The sequence below is a fragment of the Tachysurus fulvidraco genome, chromosome 12 (assembly GCF_022655615.1).
Source record: "Tachysurus fulvidraco isolate hzauxx_2018 chromosome 12, HZAU_PFXX_2.0, whole genome shotgun sequence".
NCBI classification, from domain to species: domain Eukaryota; kingdom Metazoa; phylum Chordata; class Actinopteri; order Siluriformes; family Bagridae; genus Tachysurus; species Tachysurus fulvidraco.
The window spans coordinates 25,010,147-25,030,593 of NC_062529.1; the positions used below are offsets into that span (position 1 = coordinate 25,010,147).

The window sequence follows — 20,447 nt, forward strand, 5'->3', positions numbered from 1 at the left end:
ACTGTACATGCAACTGTTACACGGTCTTTCACAGTGGTTAAGTGCAAAGAAATGTTCCCACAGACAAAAAGGACATTCCTAGTTTGAGAAGTTTTAGAGTGTTACAAAAAAGAAAAAGCGAAACATAAGTTTTTTGGATATGATAGCTTGTTTCTTACAAATTTTGGTTTTCCATAAGAAGAAGGAAGAAGCCATAAATCAGTTTTTTTATTTGACACGATTTATTTATTTTGATCCATAAAATAAAGTTTAAAAAAAAACAAATAATTGAGGCATGTGATGAATTATTAGACTTTGCCCCTGTTCCTTAAGTCATGTCATTCTTTTCTAAATACACAACAAAGCTACACATTAGTCAAGTGGTGCACTTTAAAAAATGGTGTTTTACTGACTAGGGCAGTGGTGATTACAATTATTATACAGTTTCTCAATTTGTAATAACGAAGCAAGCAAGTCATTAAAACACACCATAATACATTTGGGTAAGAGGTATAATTAGTCAGAACAGTTATTCTTTACAATACTGCACGTGGAACATGCTTTTAGAAATGACCAATGAGCTCTACAGGTGAAATAGAGAATTACATCAGTATTTAAAGAGGAATTGACAAATTAAAGACAGCGTGCATGATGTTTAAAAGCCAATGTTGAGATTTGAAATCACCAAAACAAACACGCCCCTAACCCAAATGGGTGTCACCCCTGTTTTGATATCTCCGCCCCACACATACATACGTAACCCAGGCAACTATTATGGAGGGAACCTGGCCGAGGGGATATTTTTATCAATAAATGAAGTCAATGAGTAATACTATGGTAATACAGATGTGTTTTTGTAGTACTGCGTGTTGTACCGTGAAAGGTTTAGCTCCGTTTCACGCGGAAGACCAGTTCTCTCCAGTGCTGTAAAGCTGATCCTATATTAACACGGGTCCTACTTCTTGCCTTATTGTAATCCTTTTTTCACTTTTTGTTTTTATCCACCATGTCAATGTTTCAATCCCTTTCTGCTAATGTCAGACATGTGCACTGAACACTCTCTCCGCCCATATTGAGAAGACACGCCCCTTTCTGCTCATTGGCTACACGTTTGTTTTGTTTGTCGGCCCAGCTCAGTTTTTCTTTTGAGTATTTCTCAAACGACGTGCACCGCCCCATTAAATTAGAAACTCTGTCCACTTCCACCATGTATTTGGTGTTAGAATGGAGGAATTATTTTTGTTTTATTATTATAAGAACAAGTAACTAATTGCTTTGTTCTAATATCTAATTCTCAAACCACTGTTTCACTGAATTTATGTTTATAGTCTCTGTTAATATAAAATGGATCTATCTAAAAGGATATGTCTTTTGAGAGTACACGTCTCCAAATTTTAAACAGAAATCCTTCGAATTTACCGTGTGTTAGCCATGGATTAATTGTTTTAATGTGCTAATGCTGATTAATGCTTCAAAAATGTCTTTATCTAGACAGCTAATACAAATGACCTGTATCATTTACTGTAACAAAGGTATAATAACTATAACAAAGAATATATAGAAATTGGTTCTAACAATAATAAGCAAGAAAAATCACATAAGAATGCTCAGTAGGGAAAAAAGGACCGTTAATATATAGGAGCGGACTATTAATAAAATAGACAGACCATGTGCACAAACTGTGATATACTTTTGGTACTGTATATAGAATATAATAAAAAAAAGACAGGCAGTGATTTTGGAGCCGATGCAAAGCCTCAAATATTTGCAGGGAAGGTGACTTTCAGGTTCATATCACCCACCTATTAAAAAAAAAAAACGAAAGAATCTCTTAACATTCCTGATGCAGGCTGGATGTAGATAAACATATCACATGGTTAATCACTGATATTATTAAGCCTTTACCGAGTCCACACTAAATTGGGGTTGTTTGTATAATTTTATCCTGTTTAAACCCTATAAAAAAATAATAATTATGACCTACTTCAGTAATGGCAAAGCTGTTCATGAAGACGTCTCCATCAATGTAAAGTGTAGTCACTTTGTCCACCGGTACACGGTGCTCGAACGTGTAGCACCCCAGGCCATTCACCATCACCTGAACAAGTTTAAGCTTATTTAAAACAAATTATTAAAGTATTTACTTTCTCATTTCTTTTCACCATAATATCATACCTCATAGCATTCTGGGTTAATGACCACGAAGATATCAAAAGCTGCTCCACAGACAAATGGGCCTCCTGATGTCTCCACCCAATTCTGTTCCCATGTCCCATTCAAGCGGCTTTTAAGGACCACAGAGTATATACAGGGGTTGAAGTGAAAAGCGATGTCATGTTGGTCAGACAGGCCAGCCTTCAAATTTATTGAAAACCTGAAAGATTTTGTTTTAACAGTTATTTGACTGTACCAGAATATCTTTAGAAATTTCAAACTAATCATATTGTCTTTCATTCAAACTGTCATGAAATAAATATGCATTTAACATACTGTTCCCAATCTGATGGAACAACCCCTTGGAAGAACAACGCCAGACCAGGTCTCAAGCCTCCAGGGATTGATCTCAAATAATGCTTGCTCTGTTGTGGTTAAGCATCATTCATGTTATATCGACAAATCTCTAATCATGTGATTACCATAAAAATACAATCTTTTGGCTTGTTCATTTATTTTATAATTAAATGATGTTACTCACAGGGTTGCAGACTGGATGTGGCACATTAGACTGGATGTCTGAACGCTTTGTGCGAGTGATGTTTGTCTCTAGTTCCTTACCAAAAGTAGATTTGCTCCAGTTCTGGGGACAGCAGAGGTATACAAATTCAAACCCACGGATGAAGAAAATTATTGAAACCCGTTTGTTCCTCATTTATGAGAAAAAACAATTGTAGCAAATATACAAGGAAATCTGAAGGTGATCAAGGCAAGAGGATACCTCAACTAAAAACAGCACAAAGCACTAAAAATAAAACTAAAAATAAAACTTCTAAAAAGTGTAATTTAAAGAAATTTATAACCATGGCTAAACATGCCTCTGTTCCAACCTTTTTGAGTGTGTTACAAGTATCAATTTCTACATTTGTTTATATTTAACAAATATAATTAAGTTTGTCAGTGAAAGGACTGAAAATATTTTTTGTCCTGTTGTGTGTAAAATGAAGGTCCTAATGGAAATAAAGGAACTTTAAAAACAAATAATCTAAAATATACTAATAATACTATTCATCCAACTTACTGCAACAGTACCAACAGTGTTCATTTTGACATCTCCATGAATCTTAAACACATTCACTTTGGCCATTGGTATGCGATGATTGAACAGGAAAGTCTTCTGTCCATTTACATACACCTGGAAAGAACAGACACTGTAGGTAATTCTTTTAAACACATTCACATTATGCACATTCTCTTATTCTTTTAATTCCCATACCTCATAGCCTTCTGTTTTGATCACAACAAAAATGTCAAATGCTGATCCTTTGGAAATGTTACACTGTGCACGTTCTTCATACTGCCATATCTTTTTCACATAACTGTTGCATCGAATAGAGTCACTGAACCAGGACCTACAGTGAAAAGCGACGTCTCCCTCATCGGTTTCAAAATCCAACGTAAACCTGTTTGTAAAAAGTAGAAAATCCATGTCAAATTAAAGTAATACAATTAAGGCCTAATGAATGGAAGGTTGTGAATTTGTATACCAGGTCCACCAAGCTACTGCTGCTGGGCCGTTGATCAAGGCCCTAAACCAGGGGTCAGCAACCTTAAACACTCAAAGAGCCATTTGGACCCGTTTCCCACAGAAAAAAAAACACAGGGAGCTACAAAACCCTTTTGACATCTAAAATGAAGATAACACCATATATCGTTTTTTACCTTTAAGGAAAGTATAGAAAAAACTGTAGTGTGTTGCATGTATGAAATCAATGAGCTGCTACTGAGTAAACAAAATTTTATTTCTGCAGGCGAACAAAAATATTTTGAACAGTTTGAACTAAGCTTAACAAAAAAGACGCTGGGTTGAAGGTCACTTTCAAATAAAATGTTCAATGTCTAATTGAGTCCTCTTCATATTCATGATCAGGGCTCTCAAGTTTTGAAGACAAGCTTGACATCTCCAACACCACCCCCCACCACACACCCCACCACCACACACCCCTGCAACTCAATTTTTTTAATTGGTTGTTGCGTTAAATCTTACACAGATAGTGCTATTTTCTGATTGGCTATTATGTAGCCTCTTTATTTTGATTGGCTAATAAGTGTCAGGCTCGAATAAGAACTGAGACGCGCTTGATTCCTGCCCGCCGGTTCCATAGAGACAGTGGTGCGGACTGATACATTTTGGGCGCTGCGGCTTATTAAATATAAAAATAGTTAAAAAGTTTTTCTGTCTGAGAAATACGATGTGTGACAAAAGACCAAAATGCGTGACTGTCACTCTCAATGTGTGATACTTGACAGGCCTGAAATTGCCGTGACAATTGAACTTGCCGGCTGCAGCAAACCAAAAATGTGTCTGCTTCTGTGTGTCGGATTTCGACAAAAAAATTAAACACGGGTTATTTTAATGTTAGAAGAGCATCATAATCTTGGAATTCAGAATTACATTTTTTTAAAAACTATCTAACTAAAATAAAATAAATTTAAATTAAATATTTAATTTCCAAATCTACAGGGAGCCGCAGCAGAAGGATGAAAGAGCCACTGCGGCTCCGGAGCCGCTGGTTGCCGACCCCTGCCCTAAACCCTCAGTTATATAAAAAATAGATAAATGTTAATTGCTCTGTATAAGTTTGTCTGCTGTAAATGTATTCAATGTAAAAATTCTACTAACATATTAGTAGATGTATTAGTGCTTCTGGTACTAAAATTAATAACATATTAGTAGATGTATTAGTGCTTCTGGTACTAAAATTAATTAGTGGATAAATAAAGTGAATACATACGATTGACCGTTTGACAAAACGACCCCATGGAAGTACAAAGCTTTTCCCTCTCTCAGCCCTCCAGGGATTTCCTCACTGTAAGAAATGTTCTGTAGAGAGAGAGAGAGAGAGAGAGACAGAGAGAGAGAGAGACAGAGATATTGTCATTGCATTGTACAGGTACTGTACACAGCAACGAAATGCAGAATGGCATCAGACTAGTACCCAGCAAGACACGTATATATATATAATTTTTGTATTTATTTAAGTAAAAAGGACTTTAAAAAGTCTTTAAAAAAATAACATTTACCTGTAAATGTCAGTCTACCAGGTTTGACTTTGGCACCATAGTGCATTTTATGATGAATAATTAATGAATTTCTTTAATTCTGTGTGATTTATGTATTTTAAGGGTTTTGTTTTGAACTGTTGTTACTCACAGGATTGTTGACAATATTTGTAACCTCTGACTTGATAGTAGATGGAGACCATCGTGACATGCCGACAGTGGTCATTATTTTAGTCCTGAGTTCAGTAATGAGAGAAGGCATGGAGAAGTTCTGTGGCAAAATACATTATGTGCAAAATAAATACATGGATATACATGTTTACATATTGCACACAAATATTAATCATTTGTTTCATTATCTTTTTTTCTTTATCCACATTTGTGTATTAGGACAGTCTGATCTGTCTGATATATCATAACTGACCCATTGGTGTACTGTCACAGTGAGCCTCCCTTGAAAGGTGAAGGGGACAGAGTCGCTGGCTTCACTCACTCCCACATCACTAACAGCTCTGTATCGGACCCAGTATTGTTCTGTTGGCTTTAGTCCAGTCAATGTGAAGGTGTTCTGTGCATTTGACGTGTCTATGACTGTCCATTCCTCAACATCAGCTGCTGAATCATTTGAAGATTTCATCCTGTACTCAACTCTGAAGTGTAAAGTCTCTCCAGTTGGGGATTTTGAAAGCTTCAGGGTGACTTTCCCATCACTGGTCTCTACTACAGGTTTGGGAGGTTGGGATACAGGCTGGAGATCAGTTAGAGAGCCATTCTGATAAAGTTGGATGGAGGTTCCTGGATTGCTGGGATCAGATATGGAGGCAATGGTGAATTTGATTCTCTTCTCATTTTTATTGGCATTTGCAAAAGTAGTAAAGAGAGAAAGATTCTGCTTCATCCTTTTAGAAATGTCAGGAGAAGTGAACCAAGGCTGTGCTGCTTGGAGAATGGAATCTCTCTCACATGTTTGCCCCATCATTGTAAATCCTTCCGATTTGATAAAGTCCTGTAGAGCTGCTAGGCAGGAGTCATCATCCTTTAGAGATGTAAATGACAAACATACCACCACATCAACATCAGGATGCAGGCAGATGGAATTGAGTGACCCTGATGATTTTACAACTGTGATGTCCTTCAACCCAGTGGTATAGGAGCTCAGTATATTTAATTCAGTTGTAATGTCATCTAACCATTTGTTCATGTTGCTTACATTAAAGGGTGATGTGTAATGGATGCTCAGGATGTCCCTCAGTGCCTGGTCCTCTTGTGTCCCACCACGAATCGCTGGCAGAACTCTACATAGTGCCTTCTTTAACAAACCTGTATAATTTCTGTGTAATGCCTGAAACTTTAGCAACCTGTACTTTAGGTCAGGGAAATCATCTGTTATTTGTCTTTTGATCAAATCATTGCATATTCTCTCCATTTCACCGAATTCCTCCAGCAAACTTTCTGTTTCACACACCAGGCTCAAATCAATTTCTCTCAACAACTGTGCAGCCTTATCATTCAAAAGATTGAGAGGATACAGCCACACTGTCAGAGGCACGCCTTTACCTTGTTGCTTCATCAGATCAGGCACCTTCTTGTACACTTCCAGGGCTTCCTTGTATGTAGTGGGGTTTTCTTCAAGTTTAATGTCACCATAAAATGTGACACTAATATTCTCTGCCATTTTTTTTTCATCTTCAGTCATGTTAAGGGATGCTTTCCCCTCAGTGGAAAGGGTTGGGATCTTATTGACCACTGCATGAAGGTTACCTTCAATTTCCTGTTTGCTTTTGTTTTCTGCACTTGTATAATCAAACACCATAAAAACCTGAGCTCCATACAGTACAGCTGTAACTACATGAGTGGCTGTTTTCTGGTCAAATACTTGTGGATAGATGATATTACCAAGCTCCTTCATAGTGAGCTGTTCAAATGTTGTTGTCTGGCTGTACTGCATAGTAACTCTGCACTGACGTGCTGAAGATTTGGTATCTTGCAGGTACTTGGCCGATCCTTCAACCTCCACCAATCCACATAGGAAACTGGCTTTAAGGGAAGTGCTTATATCTAGGAGGTTTGCCTTATCACTGAGACTATCAGAGGCAGCAAATTTCAGATGTGTTTTAGGCTTCTGACGTACATCAAGGTCATCATGCAATGCATTTTTATCCCATAATGTAACACCTGAAAAAGGAAAGTGATGAGAAATGAGAGTTGATTCATAACTATTTGTGATTTAGCAAATATTTCTTGTGACATATGGAAAAATATACAGCTCTGTAAAAATCATTAGACCACTCCAAATTTTTTCTTAAGCCAGCATCTCTACATGTATGGCAGCCATTCCATTTCCGAATCCAAGTCTTATTTAATGAGGAAAAAGACCATACATAAGAACAAAACAGAAAACACAACATCAATTCAGACAAACCGGAAAAGGTGAGTATAGTTTCCAATCAGGGACAAATGATCAATGCGACTGATAAATTCTTGTGATCAATGTGAGGCAAAAATAACTCCCCAGCTGAGGTTTGCAATAGATGATAATGGTTGGACAATATACTGTAGAACTGGAGTAAGGTCTGCCTAAATTTTTGTGCCAGGAGTGTCATAAAGTGTCATAAACCCAACAGCAACGTGAAATATTGGTGGAAAGCATACCAATTGTATGATAGCTGTGATTGAAAATCTGGGTTATTCCACTAAATATTAATTTTTAATCTGTTCCTAAGCTAAAACATTAGTATTGTGTTGTTTAGAAATTAATATGAGCTTGTTTTTATATGCATTATGTCTGTTACAACCCGTGAAAATGGTGTATTGTATTGTGTTCTTGTACATGTCTGTGTGCAGGTTGATTCCAGGCCAGAGTTTCCAGCCTGCCCTAGCCTGCCCTGATCCTGCCCCCATATTGATGACATCATCACAAATCTGGTATATAAAGAGGAAGCAGAAGGAGGGTGAGGGGTGTTAGTAGTGGTGGTTGATTGTTGTGTTGTGATAGTTTGATTATTGTGATTTTGGTGATAGTTCTTGTTCCGGTTTTGACTTCTGCCTGTTTCTGACTCTGAGCTTGGTTTCCCCTTGGAATTGTTGCTGTGGTTACACTTTGTATATATACACATATATATCACTGTATATTGTTCACTGTTTCACTGGCAGTAGTGTTGTGGCTGCCTCTTTTCTTTGGGAGTGGGTTCCTTTTTCCCCTGTGTGTGTTGTGGAAGGGAGTTAGGGAAGTTCCGCTGTATTTTTCTTTTCTTTGCTTTTAGGTAAGGATAGTAACTATTTAACTATTAGACCTTTTTGTTTATTAATTTGGCCTGGGCCCACCTTGAAGAGACGCCAGTGTACTGTCAGCTGTAAATATTATTTATATCTGTAAATAATACACAAATACATTTACCTAGAAAGTCTACTTTGTGTCTTTTTTTTTTGGTAATTTATAAAGGTATCAAATCACTGAATACCGAGCTATAACTCTGTGCAGCCCAACCCTAGACTGGGTTGTAACAGATTTGTGGGCTCGTCCAGGATATCTTTATATTCAGTGTATAGTGTGTGGGTATATTGCGTCTGTGTGATCAAGGCATTTGATTTAATCACATTTACGCTGTGACCTTCATTGGAAGATTTTGATAGGTGCAGGAAAGATGATCTGCTCCTCATTGCTGATTTTTTCAACATGCCAGTTTGCCGGACAGCTTGCAAAAAGGTAGTCAAAGCGAAACTATATGAGGCACTTGTGGCTCAACAGGTCCTACCTACCCATGTCTCGTGATCAGTTAGTGGCTGTTCAGCAATCTGACCCTTCATTAGGACAGTGTTTTGAGTTTGTCTATAACCACTCTGATGTTAAGCAGTGTCAGACCAGGTATTTTCTGGAAGATGGAGTGTTGATGAGGAAATGGTCCCCTCCCGGTAATGATGATCATTGTTTGGAAACATTCCAGGTGGTTTCTCAGTTTGCTGAGAAATTATATTCTCAACTTAGCTCAAGATCATCTTTGTTCTGGACATGCAGGGATCCATAAGTCTCGTCAACATATCTTGCGTTATTTCTATTGGCCTGGTATAAAGAATGATGTTGTACGATATTGCAGGACTTTTCATGCATGTCAGTTAATGGGTAAACCTACTCAGGTTATTCCACCGGCTCCCTGAAACCTATCATAGTCAGCACAGACCCGTTTGAAAGGATCAAAGTGGATTGTGTTGGTCCATTGCCTAAAACACATTCTGGTAATTCTTACCTTCTGACTATAATGTGTGCTGCTACCCGTTTCCCCGAAGAATTCCCTATGCGTATGTTTAAATCAAAAACAGTGGTTAAGGCCCTTATAAAGTGTTTTACCACATTTGGTCTCCCTAAGTGTAATCTAGCTATGGGCGTCACAGTCCAGTGACTTCTGTGCCAGTCCCAAGCCCGGATAAATAGATAGGGTTGCGTCAGTAAGGGCATCCGGCGTAAAACATTGCCAAATCTAACTATGCGAAACGTCAGTACGAATTTCGTACCGGATCGGTCATCGGTGCCGTTGGCCTACAGGGCACCGGTGGAAATTGGGCTACTGTTGGTCGAAAAAGTAGAGGAGGGAGGAGAGTGCACAGACAGAGAGAGAAGAGGAAAGGTAAGAGTGTGGGACTGAGAATAGAAACTCTGAATGTTGGTACTATGACAGGGAAAGGTAGAGAGCTGGCTGATAGGATGGACAGAAGGAAGGTGGATGTACTGTGTGTACAGGAGACCAGGTGGAAGGGTAGCAAGGCTCGTAGTATAGGAGCAGGATTCAAGCTGTTTTATTACGGTGTGGATAGTAAGAGAAATGGGGTAGCTGTGGTCCTGAAGGAGGTGTTTGGGGGAATGTTCTGAAGGTGAAGAGAGTGTCAGACAGGGTGATGAGTCTAAAGTTAGAGATTGATGGGGTGATGTTGAATGTTGTCAATGGTTATGCCCCACAGGTGAGTTAGCGGAGAAAGTGAGATTCTGGAGTGATTTAGATGAGGTGAAGGAGAGTATTCCCACAGGTGAAAGAGTGGTGATAGGAGCGGATTTTAATGGACATGTTGGTGAGGGGAACACAGGGGATGAGGAGGTAATGGGTAAGTTTGGAGTTAAGGAAAGGAACCTTGAAGGACAGATGGTAGTGGACTTTGCTAAGAGGATGAACATGGGTGTTGTTAACACTTATTTTTAGAAGAGGGAGGAACATAGAGTGACTTACAAGAGTGGAGGTAGGAGAACACAGGTAGACTACATCCTATGCAGAAGAGGCAATCTGAAAGAGATTAGTGACTGTAAAGTTGTAGTGGGAGAGAGTGTAGCCAGACAGCATAGTATGGTGGTGTGTCGGATGACTCTGATGGTCTGTAAGAAGAAGAGGTCAAAGATAGAGAAGAAAACCAAGTGGTGGAAGCTGAAAAAGGTAGTGAGGAATTTAGACAGAAGTTGTGAGGAATTTAGACAGAAGTTGAGGCAGGCTCTGGGTGGTCAGGTAGTGCTGCCAGATGACTGCGAAACTACAGCAGAAATGATCAGGGAGACATGGAGAAAGGTGCTGGGTGTGTCATCTGGAAGGAGGAAAGAAGATAAGGAGACTTGGTGGTGGAATGAGGAAGTTCAGGATAGTATCCAGAGGAAGAGATTAGCCAAGAAGAAGTGGGACATGGGCAGGACTGAAGAGGATATACAGGAATACAAGGAGTTACAGCGCAGAGTCAAGAGGGAGGTGTCTAAGGCCAAGCAGAAGGCATATGACGGGTTGTACACTAGGTTAGACACTAGTGAAGGAGGGATCGATATGGGAAGGATGTGCAGCAAGTTAGAATTGTTAAGGATAGAGATGGAAGGGTGCTCACAAGTGAGGAGATGGAAGGAATACTTTGAGGAGCTGATGAATGAGGAAAATGAGAGGGAAAAAGAGTAGAAGAGGTGAACTCTGTGGAACAGAAAATAAGGATGAAGTCAGGAAGGCTTTGATGAGGATGAAAAGTGAAAAGTCCGTTGGTCCTGACGACATCCCGGTAGAGGTCTGGAAGTGTCTAGGAGAGGCAGCAGTGGAATTTTTTACTAGGTTGTTCAACAGGGTTTTAGAGAGTGAGAGGATGCCAGAGAAATTGAGAAGAAGTGTGTTAGTGCCGATCTTTAAGAATGACATACAGAGTTGCAGCAACTATAGGGGGATAAAGAGACAGTGTCACTGAAGAAGAGACAGGAGTCAGAGCTAGAGGTAGCCGAGTTGTTGAACATGAAGATGTTGAGGTTCTCTTTGGGAGTGACAAGTATGGACAGGATTAGGAAGGAGTACATCAGAGGGACAGCTCATGTTGTACGATTGGGGGATAAGGTTGGGGAGGCCAGATTAAGATGGTTTGGACATGTTCAGTGGAGGGAGAGTGTGTATATTGGTAGGAGAATGTTGGACATGGAGCTGCCAGGCAGGTGGCAAAGAGGAAGGCCAAAGAGGAGGTATATGGATGTAATTAATGAGGATATGAAGCTAGTGGGTGCAAGTGTTGAGGATGCAGAAGATAGGGATAGGTGGAGAGAGATGATTCGCTGTGGCGACCCCTGAAGGGAAAAGCCAAAAGAAGAAGAAGGTCTCCCTAAGTGTATACAAACTGATCGTGTGACAAATTTTATATCACGGCTGTTCTCACAAGTAATGAACACATTGCAGATTTCTCACCAGCTTTCCAGTGCTTACCATCCGGAGTCACAAGGTGCCGTGGAGCACTTTCATCAAACTTTTAAAACCATGCTGCCCACATTCTGTGTAGAAACTGATAAGGATTGGGATGATGGGGTGCCTTTTGTACTATTTGCTGTATGTGATGCGGTGCAAGAATCTCTTGGTTTTAGCCTGTCAGACCTTGTGTTTGGTCACTCTGTGAGAGGTCCCTTGAAAGCCCTGCAAGAACAGTCATTGGCTAAGTCTTCTCCCCCTTTGGGAAAAACAATTGTGAAGGATTTTCGACTTCTTCGTGAGCGTTTAGAGTTGGCAAGAGAGATGGCAGCAGCTGCATTGCGCTCTTCACAAGTGGCATTGAAAGAGCAGTATGACCGTAAGGCTGACATCATCACTAATCTGCTATATAGAGATTAAGCAGAAGAAGGAGGAGGATGTTAGTATTGGTGGTTGATTGTTGTGTTGTGATAGTTTGATTATTGTGGTTTTGGTGATAGTTCTTGTTCTGGTTTTGACTTCTGCCTGTTTCTGACTCTGAGCTTGGTTTCCCCTTGGAATTGTTGCTGTGGTTACACTTTGTATATATACATATATATCAATGTATATGTTCACTGTATCACTGGCAGTAGTGTTGTGGCTGCCTCTTTTTTCTTTAGGAGTGGGTTCCTTTTTCCCCTGTGTGTTTTGGTAGGGAGTTAGGGAAGCTCCAGTGGATTTTTCTTTTCTTTGCTGTCAGGTAAGGATAGTTATCTAACTATTAGACCTTTTTGTTTATTAATTTGGCCTGGGCCCACCTTGAAGAGACGCCAATGTACTGTTGGCTGTAAATATTATTTATATCTTTAAATAATACACAAATACACTTACCTAGAAAATGTATTTTGTGTCTTTTTTTTGGTAATTTATAAAGGTATCAAATCACTGAATACCGAGCTATAACTCTGTGCAGCCAAACCCTAGACTGGGTTGTAACATGTCTGAAACAATTTTGATGGAGTGCAGAATAGCCTTGTACATGCCTGGGGCAAATTCTAGACAGGTGGGGGCAATGGACAGGGCCTGCAAATCACCCACTCTTTTGAGAGAGGCCAAGGCTAGGAGCAGAGCCAACTTCAGGGTCAGAAACTTCTCAGAGGCGGACTCCATGGGCTCAAAGGGGGCTTCCAGCAGCCCCTCCGGGAGCACAGAGAGATCCCAGGAAGGAAGGCGCAGTCTACAGGAATGCCTCAGCCGTCTTACACCATGCAGAAAGCGAGAGGACAGGTTCATGGTTTGCAGCAATGGTGGCCACACACACCTTTAAAGTAGACAGGGACAGGCCCAGAGAAAAGCAAGACTGCAGAAACTCCAGCACCGTACCAACCAGGAAGTGAACTGATTCCTGACCGTGTTCATCGGATTAGAGGCAAAAAAGCCTACACTTCAGAGCATACAGTTTTTTAGTTGAGGGAGCTCAGGCATTCGGTAGAGTGTCTGTCACCTCAGATGAGAGGCCTGCTTCTAGGATCTGGTCCCCCATAGGGGCCAGACCCAAAGCTCCCACATCATGGGGCAGGGGCCTCTCATGGAGTGGACTCCTTCGTAGTCCGCTTGGCCGAGATGACGGACCTATGGTCCCCTCTCACCTGACGGGTTTGGGCCTGGGCGTGCTGACAGTGTCCACTGTGTCACCAAACAAGCCCTGAGTGAAATCAGGGCATCCAGGAGAAAGGACTTATCTTTAATACCAGTCCAATTGTGCCACAGGTGCTTCTCCGTGGCAACCAGCGCAGCCATTGAACAGCCTATTGAGCGGGCCGTCTGATTTGTGGCATGGAGCGCAAGGTTGGTGGCTCGGCAGAGCTCAGCTACCACCTGAGGTCCCAACCCCTCGCCATAGTCGAGCTCTGTCAGCAGGTCAGCCTGGTAGGCCTACAAAACTGCAATGGTGAAGGTGGCCTGCGCCTGAAGTCAGAAAGTGGTCGTCTAGCTTAGAACGGATGACACTTACCTCCTCTTCCGGCCAATCTAAATGTAACTTTGACACAGCATATCATTACCTCGAGGAGCTCCTCGAACGCCACTGATTACATTGCCAGTTTAGAGGGGGAAAGCCCCCCCTCACCTGCATCGAGCTCCTCAGCGCCCGACGCAGAAAGCAGCATGCTCTCTTCCGGGTCGAGAAAAATCTCAGCGCGAGCTCCCGAAATCGAGCGAACAGAGTCAGGGGAGAGGGCAAGAGAAAGGTAAATACCTGTCTCTTGCTCCACTCCTGCGAACCCCATAATCAAAGCCCCCATAGGACCCGAACCAGAAGGCGAAGCCGAAGCTGAAAATACAGCCAAGCGGGATCGAAGAGTACACAGGGCATGCTCCTCTCCCAAACAAACAATGCAAAGAGAGTACGTGTCATCCCCCGTGATATAGTGGGGGCACGGATGCACGCATCTCTTAAAATGTTCAAATCGCAACATAGTTTTTTACTTCCCGCCTAGCTTTTCCTAAAATATATATATTTCTTTCCCTGCACTAGATAGACATGACCGACAATTGACACACATAAACAGAGCGCTTCCTGTAGACAAAGAAGCTGGAGCAATGTGATGTCAATGCCCTTATATGGACTTACTGGCCCGTATTCACTTCGTCACGTGTCCGCCATTAAATTGGTGTGTGTGCACACAGAGCTTCGGACACAACTTCCTAACAGAAGCGTTCCCATAGCTTCAGCCCTGATGCAGCATCGAGTTTCCTCAAAAGGGAAAACTTATTTCAACCAGTTGTCAAATGTTATAAATGCTTTAAATGATATGACAATTGGAATTTGGGAGAAATGTTGTTAGTATTTTATAGAATAACAAAAACTGTTTATTTTACTCAAACATGTACCTATAAATAGTAAAACCAAAGAATTGTATAATTTTGCAGTGGTCTATTAATTTTTACTGAGCTGTTTATGCTGGGGAAGGACAAAATATTTAGCTTCTTTTAAGTAACTTATAACAAAAACTGACTAAGATTATATGTAAATTTAAGTTGATAAGTTATTTTTGGAAGTGAATTTGAGGTTTGAATTTTTAAACCCCTTCAGAGGTATTATTAATGACCATCAGCTTTAGTCTGCAAAATAGTTAATTGAATGATTATGTAAACTGCACCTGGAATAAAGGAGTCGCTCCGGCAATCATACAACATTCCAGGATACAGAGGTCTTCCCAGGGCAGCTATTTCCATGCATCTGGAATCCATGACTGCTGCAAGAGAAAAGGCTAGAAAATAAGAAGAAGAAAAAAAGAAGACGATTTGAAACTACAAAAAACTGACAATGATGATCAAGGCTGTAATCCCAAGTTACATAATAATGAGGGGGAAATGATCGAAAAGTTGAATGTATTATGTATTTAAAAGTGACAATTTTTTAATTCACTCACATTTAACTAAAGAGTGACAGCTGAGCAAGCTATATGAGCAGCTCAAGAAGGCTTTTAAATTATCCCTGGTAACACCTCTAACCTTGCCATTGTAGACTGCTTCTCCAAGTCCCTGTGAAATACCTGAGTGATCTTTGACCAGAGTACCTCCTGACTACTGCCTCTTTAGCAGTTTTTGAGACTGCCTTAAAAATTTACATTTACATTTACAGCATTTGGCAGACGCCCTTATCCAGAGCGACGTACAAAAGTGCTTAAAGTCTAATTGTTAACCTGCTTTTGAATCCATCTCTGAGTATTTGTTGTGACTAAATTTAATTTAAACAAGTTTCTAATTACTGGATTGAATTATGCAGAGTGATTGTGACTAAATTTAAGTATTAACGCAAATCAGTTACACTGTGATGATGTATGCCTCAATTTCAGGAACTATACCGTACACTAAAAGAATTGCCATTAAAATCTTATAAAAAGAAAAACAATGAAACTATAAAATTTACAACAAAATTTTTAAACACTAGAAATATTATAGTAAAATACTGAACCAAATACAACTCTTAATTTTATAAAGTATATATATATATATATATATGAATAAATACATATTTCATTATCGTATGACAGAGAAATACCGTTATACAAAAAAAAAATGTAATGTTGTAGAATGAAAACAGCTAAAATAAAACAGATTTGTAAAATCTGACCGCGGCACCCACACCACTGCCCACAAGCAGCAGAAAAATGCTCCTCATTCAGTTTCCACCCGAATTTTTAAAAAAAGCAGCACCATTTCAGCACCCCCACTGAGGAAGGTAGGAGTCAGCTAGGCTGCAGGGCGAATGGTGAATTGCCGACGTGTTTTTATCTCTTGGAATACAGAGAACTATGTTAATTATTAAGAAAGTTAATTATTAAGTATCTTGCCCAATTCAGCATCTTCTGTCTCTCTCTCTTCCTATATAATATTTCAGATTTCACTAGAATTGACTGCCCTAGGCTATATTATTTTAAGAATGACTAAATAATAGCAAGTTTAGACATGTAATAGACATGTAATAGTTTCTGTGCACAAAAACTTACGTTTCACAACGATGTCTCTCTCCACCTTCTTAATGCACAGTTAAGCTGTACACATTACAGGGAAGTGGCATTTATGTGTGTCAGGATTCAACCCGGATGTTTGGCCACGTGCCTTTTTGTTTATCTTCCTCGTCACGTGTCTGCCCCGCCTTCGTCCGCCCCTCCCTGTCTCCACACCTGATCCTTATCGTGTCATTGTGTCTTTTTATATTTAAGTGAGCCGCGTTGCCGAGTGCAGCGCGGAATCATTAGTTACGTTTACCCCTCGTCATGTCTAGTCTTTGTTAAGTATCTTCATTTGTATTGCTTTTGTTATCGTTTTTATGTTGTTGTCTTTATCATTTATTAAACCCCTTTCATTTGAAGCTATCCTGCATACGGGTCTGTCTCCTTCCACTTCCGGTTGTGACAGAATGATTCCGCCAACGAACTGAGACTCAGCAGGATAGCTTCCAGCTTCCGTTTTTTTTTCATCTTCCCCTGGACTGTTCCGGCAGTCCTTCTGACCCTTTGTTCTTTTTTCGGTGACATCGCTCCGCACTTTTTCCGGTGAGGGACACCGCTACACTTCCGGTTCCGTCCGAAGCGGTCATCACCTCACTTCCTTCGCGGAGGATGTCACCATACCGTTTTTGACCCTTTTTTATTTTTTGGTGCCCTGCGGCATCGCCCCACATCGCCCCGCAGGACGTCGCTCCACTTCCGGTTCCGGTCCGAGGAGGACGTCACTTCACTTCTTCCGCGGGGGGTGCTGCAGGCCCAGGGCGAAGGACCTTTCCCACCCTCCCACCCTTCATATTCTGGTCATTGGGACGTGGATCTGGCAGTAGTGCGTCGGGGGTTATGTGCGGCCCTCCAGCTCGGCTGTGGATGTCGCTCGGCCCTCCAGCTCGGCTGTAGACGTCACTCGGCCCTCCAGCTCGGCTGTGGATGTCGCTCGGCCCTTCAGCTCGGCTATGGAAGTCGCGTGGCCCTTCTGCTCGGCTATGGAAGTCGCGTGGCCCTTCTGCTCGGCTGTGGACGTCGCTCAGCCCTTCTGCTGGGCTGTGGACGTCGCTCGGCCCTCGCTGGCTGTGCCGTTGTGTGCCTTGCTCCCCCCACCGGCCTCGCCGTGTGCCTTGCTCCCCCCACCGGCCTCGCCGTGGACCTTGCTCCCCCCATCTGCCTTCGCCATGTTCCTCGCTCCCCCCATCTGCCTTCGCCGTGTTCCTTGCTCCTCCCATCTGCCTTCGCCGTGTGCCCCCCCCCCTCCTGGACCTTGTCGGGGTTTGGCGCTTCGGGAGCCTCGCCTCGAGGGGGGGGGGGGGTACTGTCAGGATTCAACCCGGACTTTTGGCCACGTGCCTTTTTGTTTATCTTCCTCGTCACGTGTCTGCCCCGCCTTCGTCTGCCCCGCCTTCGTCTGCCCCTCCATCGTGTCTTTTTATATTTAAGTGAGCCACGTTGCCGAGTGCAGCGCGGAATCATTAGTTACGTTTACCCCTCGTCATGTCTAGTCTTTGTTAAGTGCCTTTATTTGTATTGCTTTTATCATTTTTATGTCATTGTCTTTATCATTTATTAAACCCCTTTCATTTGAAGCTATCCTGCATACGGGTCTGTCTCCTTCCACTTCCGGTTGTGACAATGTGTAATAACGCATGTTCTGCTTTTTTTTTTTTTTTTTTACAGGATGTATGCAATGTCATTTATGTTCAAATTTAAAACAGACATGTAACAGATTTTACTATTTCTGCATGAAAAACATGTTTGTTATTTACATGGTTTTAACATAGAGGTATTGTTAAATTATACATATGACTTTTTCAATATAAGAAATGTTTTTATACACTTATTATTTCGAGTAATTGTGTCCAATGTGTCATGAAATATTTTAAAATCTTTACAGAAATATCTAAATGATGGCTTAATTTAATGATACTTCCTAAAAAGTTTTATTAACTTCAATTCATTATAAGTTATATCAAAGCTGGTATTACAATCCAAAAGAGGCTCATAGATCCAACTATTTTTATTATTTTATTCAATATATCAAAAACCATCATAAATACCTGCTTCAAACACCTAATTATTGAATAATGTTTGAGTTTCATATTCAAGATTACAAAAGAACATTGTGGTGAGATGTCTTTTTAAACTTATTAAGAAATTCATCCCAAAAATAATATCTGTAGTATTCTTTATAATAATTTCCATATTTGGCACACTTTTATAGAAAATATCAATATTTCCTCAGAGTATATTTCTTTTTTTTTTTTTTACTTGTACACAAAACACTGAAATTATGGACATTCTCTGTAAATAAAAATTAAATAAAAAACTAACTGCTATTTTACCTATTATGCTATTAATGGCAAAGTAATTGTTTTCTCATTTTTTCACAGAAAAAGCAATATATTTTTTATACTGTATTATTCTGTTGGTTAAAATGACACAGGTATGTGAAATGAACATAATTATTTGCATTTAAACATGTTGATCATTATATAAAGATTTTTGATCATACTAACACTTTAACATCTTTCTATGTAAATTTAATGTAAATCTTATTAGTTTTATATTTTATATAGTTTTGCATTCTTATTAATGGTGCTTGCAAAGCAACATTCTTGTTATCTTGCATACTGATTATAATTCTTCCGGACAAAACTTCGGCGCATAAGGAGAGGTGTGCTATGACTTTTATAAGCGATCCAACCAACGAAGTCCGCACAGTGGATGAAAAAGCGGCCAAAAAAGTCCCATAGACTTGAATGGGAAATTCCTAAAATTTAATTAATAATAATTAATAATTTAAAATTCCACTTGCACCCACTAGCTTCATATCCTCATTGCATTGCATTGCAATTACATCCATATACAAACTCTGCAATTCTGCATACAAACCTGCAAGTGTGTGAGAGAAAAATACCATCTGGCAAGTTACAGTTAAGCACTTAAAACTAGGAACAGCAGTACACTTAGAAAAAGTCAGAAAGTACTTGAATGTATTCTAGCATGTACTGTCCTAGCATGTACTTTGTAACTATACTCCATCACTAAACTAACACACACAGACACACACACACATTCAAACCTAAGAACAATTTATAGTCGCTCTGAATAAGGGCGTCTGCCAAATGCTGTACATGTACAGCATTTGGCAGACGCCCTTATTTTTCAACAGTAGTGTGCTACTTAATAGCACACTACTGTTGAAATGCATACTAACTGTACATTTGCTGTTGTAGGACAAACTCATCTTCAACCTACATTGGCCCAGGCTGCAATCTGACTATAAGTTTAAACAATAATGCAAAGTTTAATTTCAAAGAAGGAATGATCAGCCCAAGTCACAAAGACTGGATTCAGTTGAGGTAGGTTTATTGGCAGTCACAACGACAGCAAACAAACCAGCTGGTACCAGGGATACAAGTTAATCCAGTAGACGATACTTGCATGGAAATACCACTGGTTATTGTGGCCTTATATTCAGTTCAGACATAAACACTTTTTTCCACTCCCTCCTTCTCCTCCAGTAATTATACAACATTCCAGGATACAGATGTCTTCCCAGGGTGACTATTTCCATGTGTCTGAAATCAATGAATTTGCAAGAGAAAAGGCTAGAAAATAATAAGAAAAAGAAAAGGAGAAGATTTGAAACTACATAAAACTGACAATGATGATCAAGGCTGTAATATCAAGTTACATAATAATGAGGGGAAAATGATTGAAAAGTGACAATTTTCTTAATTCGCTCACATTTACCAAAAGAGTGACAGCTGAGCAAGCTCTATGAGCAGCTCACGAAGGCTTTTAAATTATCCCTGGTAACACCTCTAAACTTGTGAAGTAATTAATTCCACTTGCACCCACTAGCTTCATATCCTCATTGCATTGCATTGCAATTACATCCATATACAAACTCTGCAATTCTGCATACAAACCTGCAAGTGTGTGAGAGAAAAATACCATCTGGCAAGTTACAGTTAAGCACTTAAAACTAGGAACAGCAGTACACTTAGAAAAAGTCAGAAAGTACTTGAATGTATTCTAGCATGTACTGTCCTAGCATGTACTTTGTAACTATACTCCATCA

The 20,447-nt window shown here is 40.2% G+C and overlaps 1 protein-coding gene across 5 annotated transcripts; it reads right to left on the reverse strand.

Moving 5' to 3' along the window:
- Window positions 1–985: 985 nt before the first annotated feature.
- Window positions 986–20,034, reverse strand: LOC113641409 (neoverrucotoxin subunit beta-like). Of its 5 annotated transcripts, none has more exons than XM_047821061.1 (12): window positions 19,703–20,034; window positions 15,014–15,106; window positions 5,621–7,371; window positions 5,348–5,467; window positions 4,929–5,017; window positions 3,410–3,596; window positions 3,215–3,328; window positions 2,675–2,776; window positions 2,470–2,558; window positions 2,155–2,353; window positions 1,964–2,077; window positions 986–1,781 (listed from the first exon to the last, which is right to left on the reverse strand). In XM_047821061.1, the coding sequence occupies exons 2-12, from the start codon at window positions 15,102–15,104 to the stop codon at window positions 1,737–1,739; spliced, it is 2,901 nt and encodes a 966-aa protein (XP_047677017.1). In that variant the 5' UTR covers window positions 15,105–15,106; window positions 19,703–20,034; the 3' UTR covers window positions 986–1,736. The 5 variants fall into 5 exon arrangements, with proteins under 5 accessions (XP_047677017.1, XP_047677016.1, XP_047677014.1 ...); XM_047821060.1 differs by having other exon boundaries at window positions 15,014–15,109; XM_047821058.1 differs by having other exon boundaries at window positions 15,014–15,124.
- Window positions 20,035–20,447: the final 413 nt, after the last annotated feature.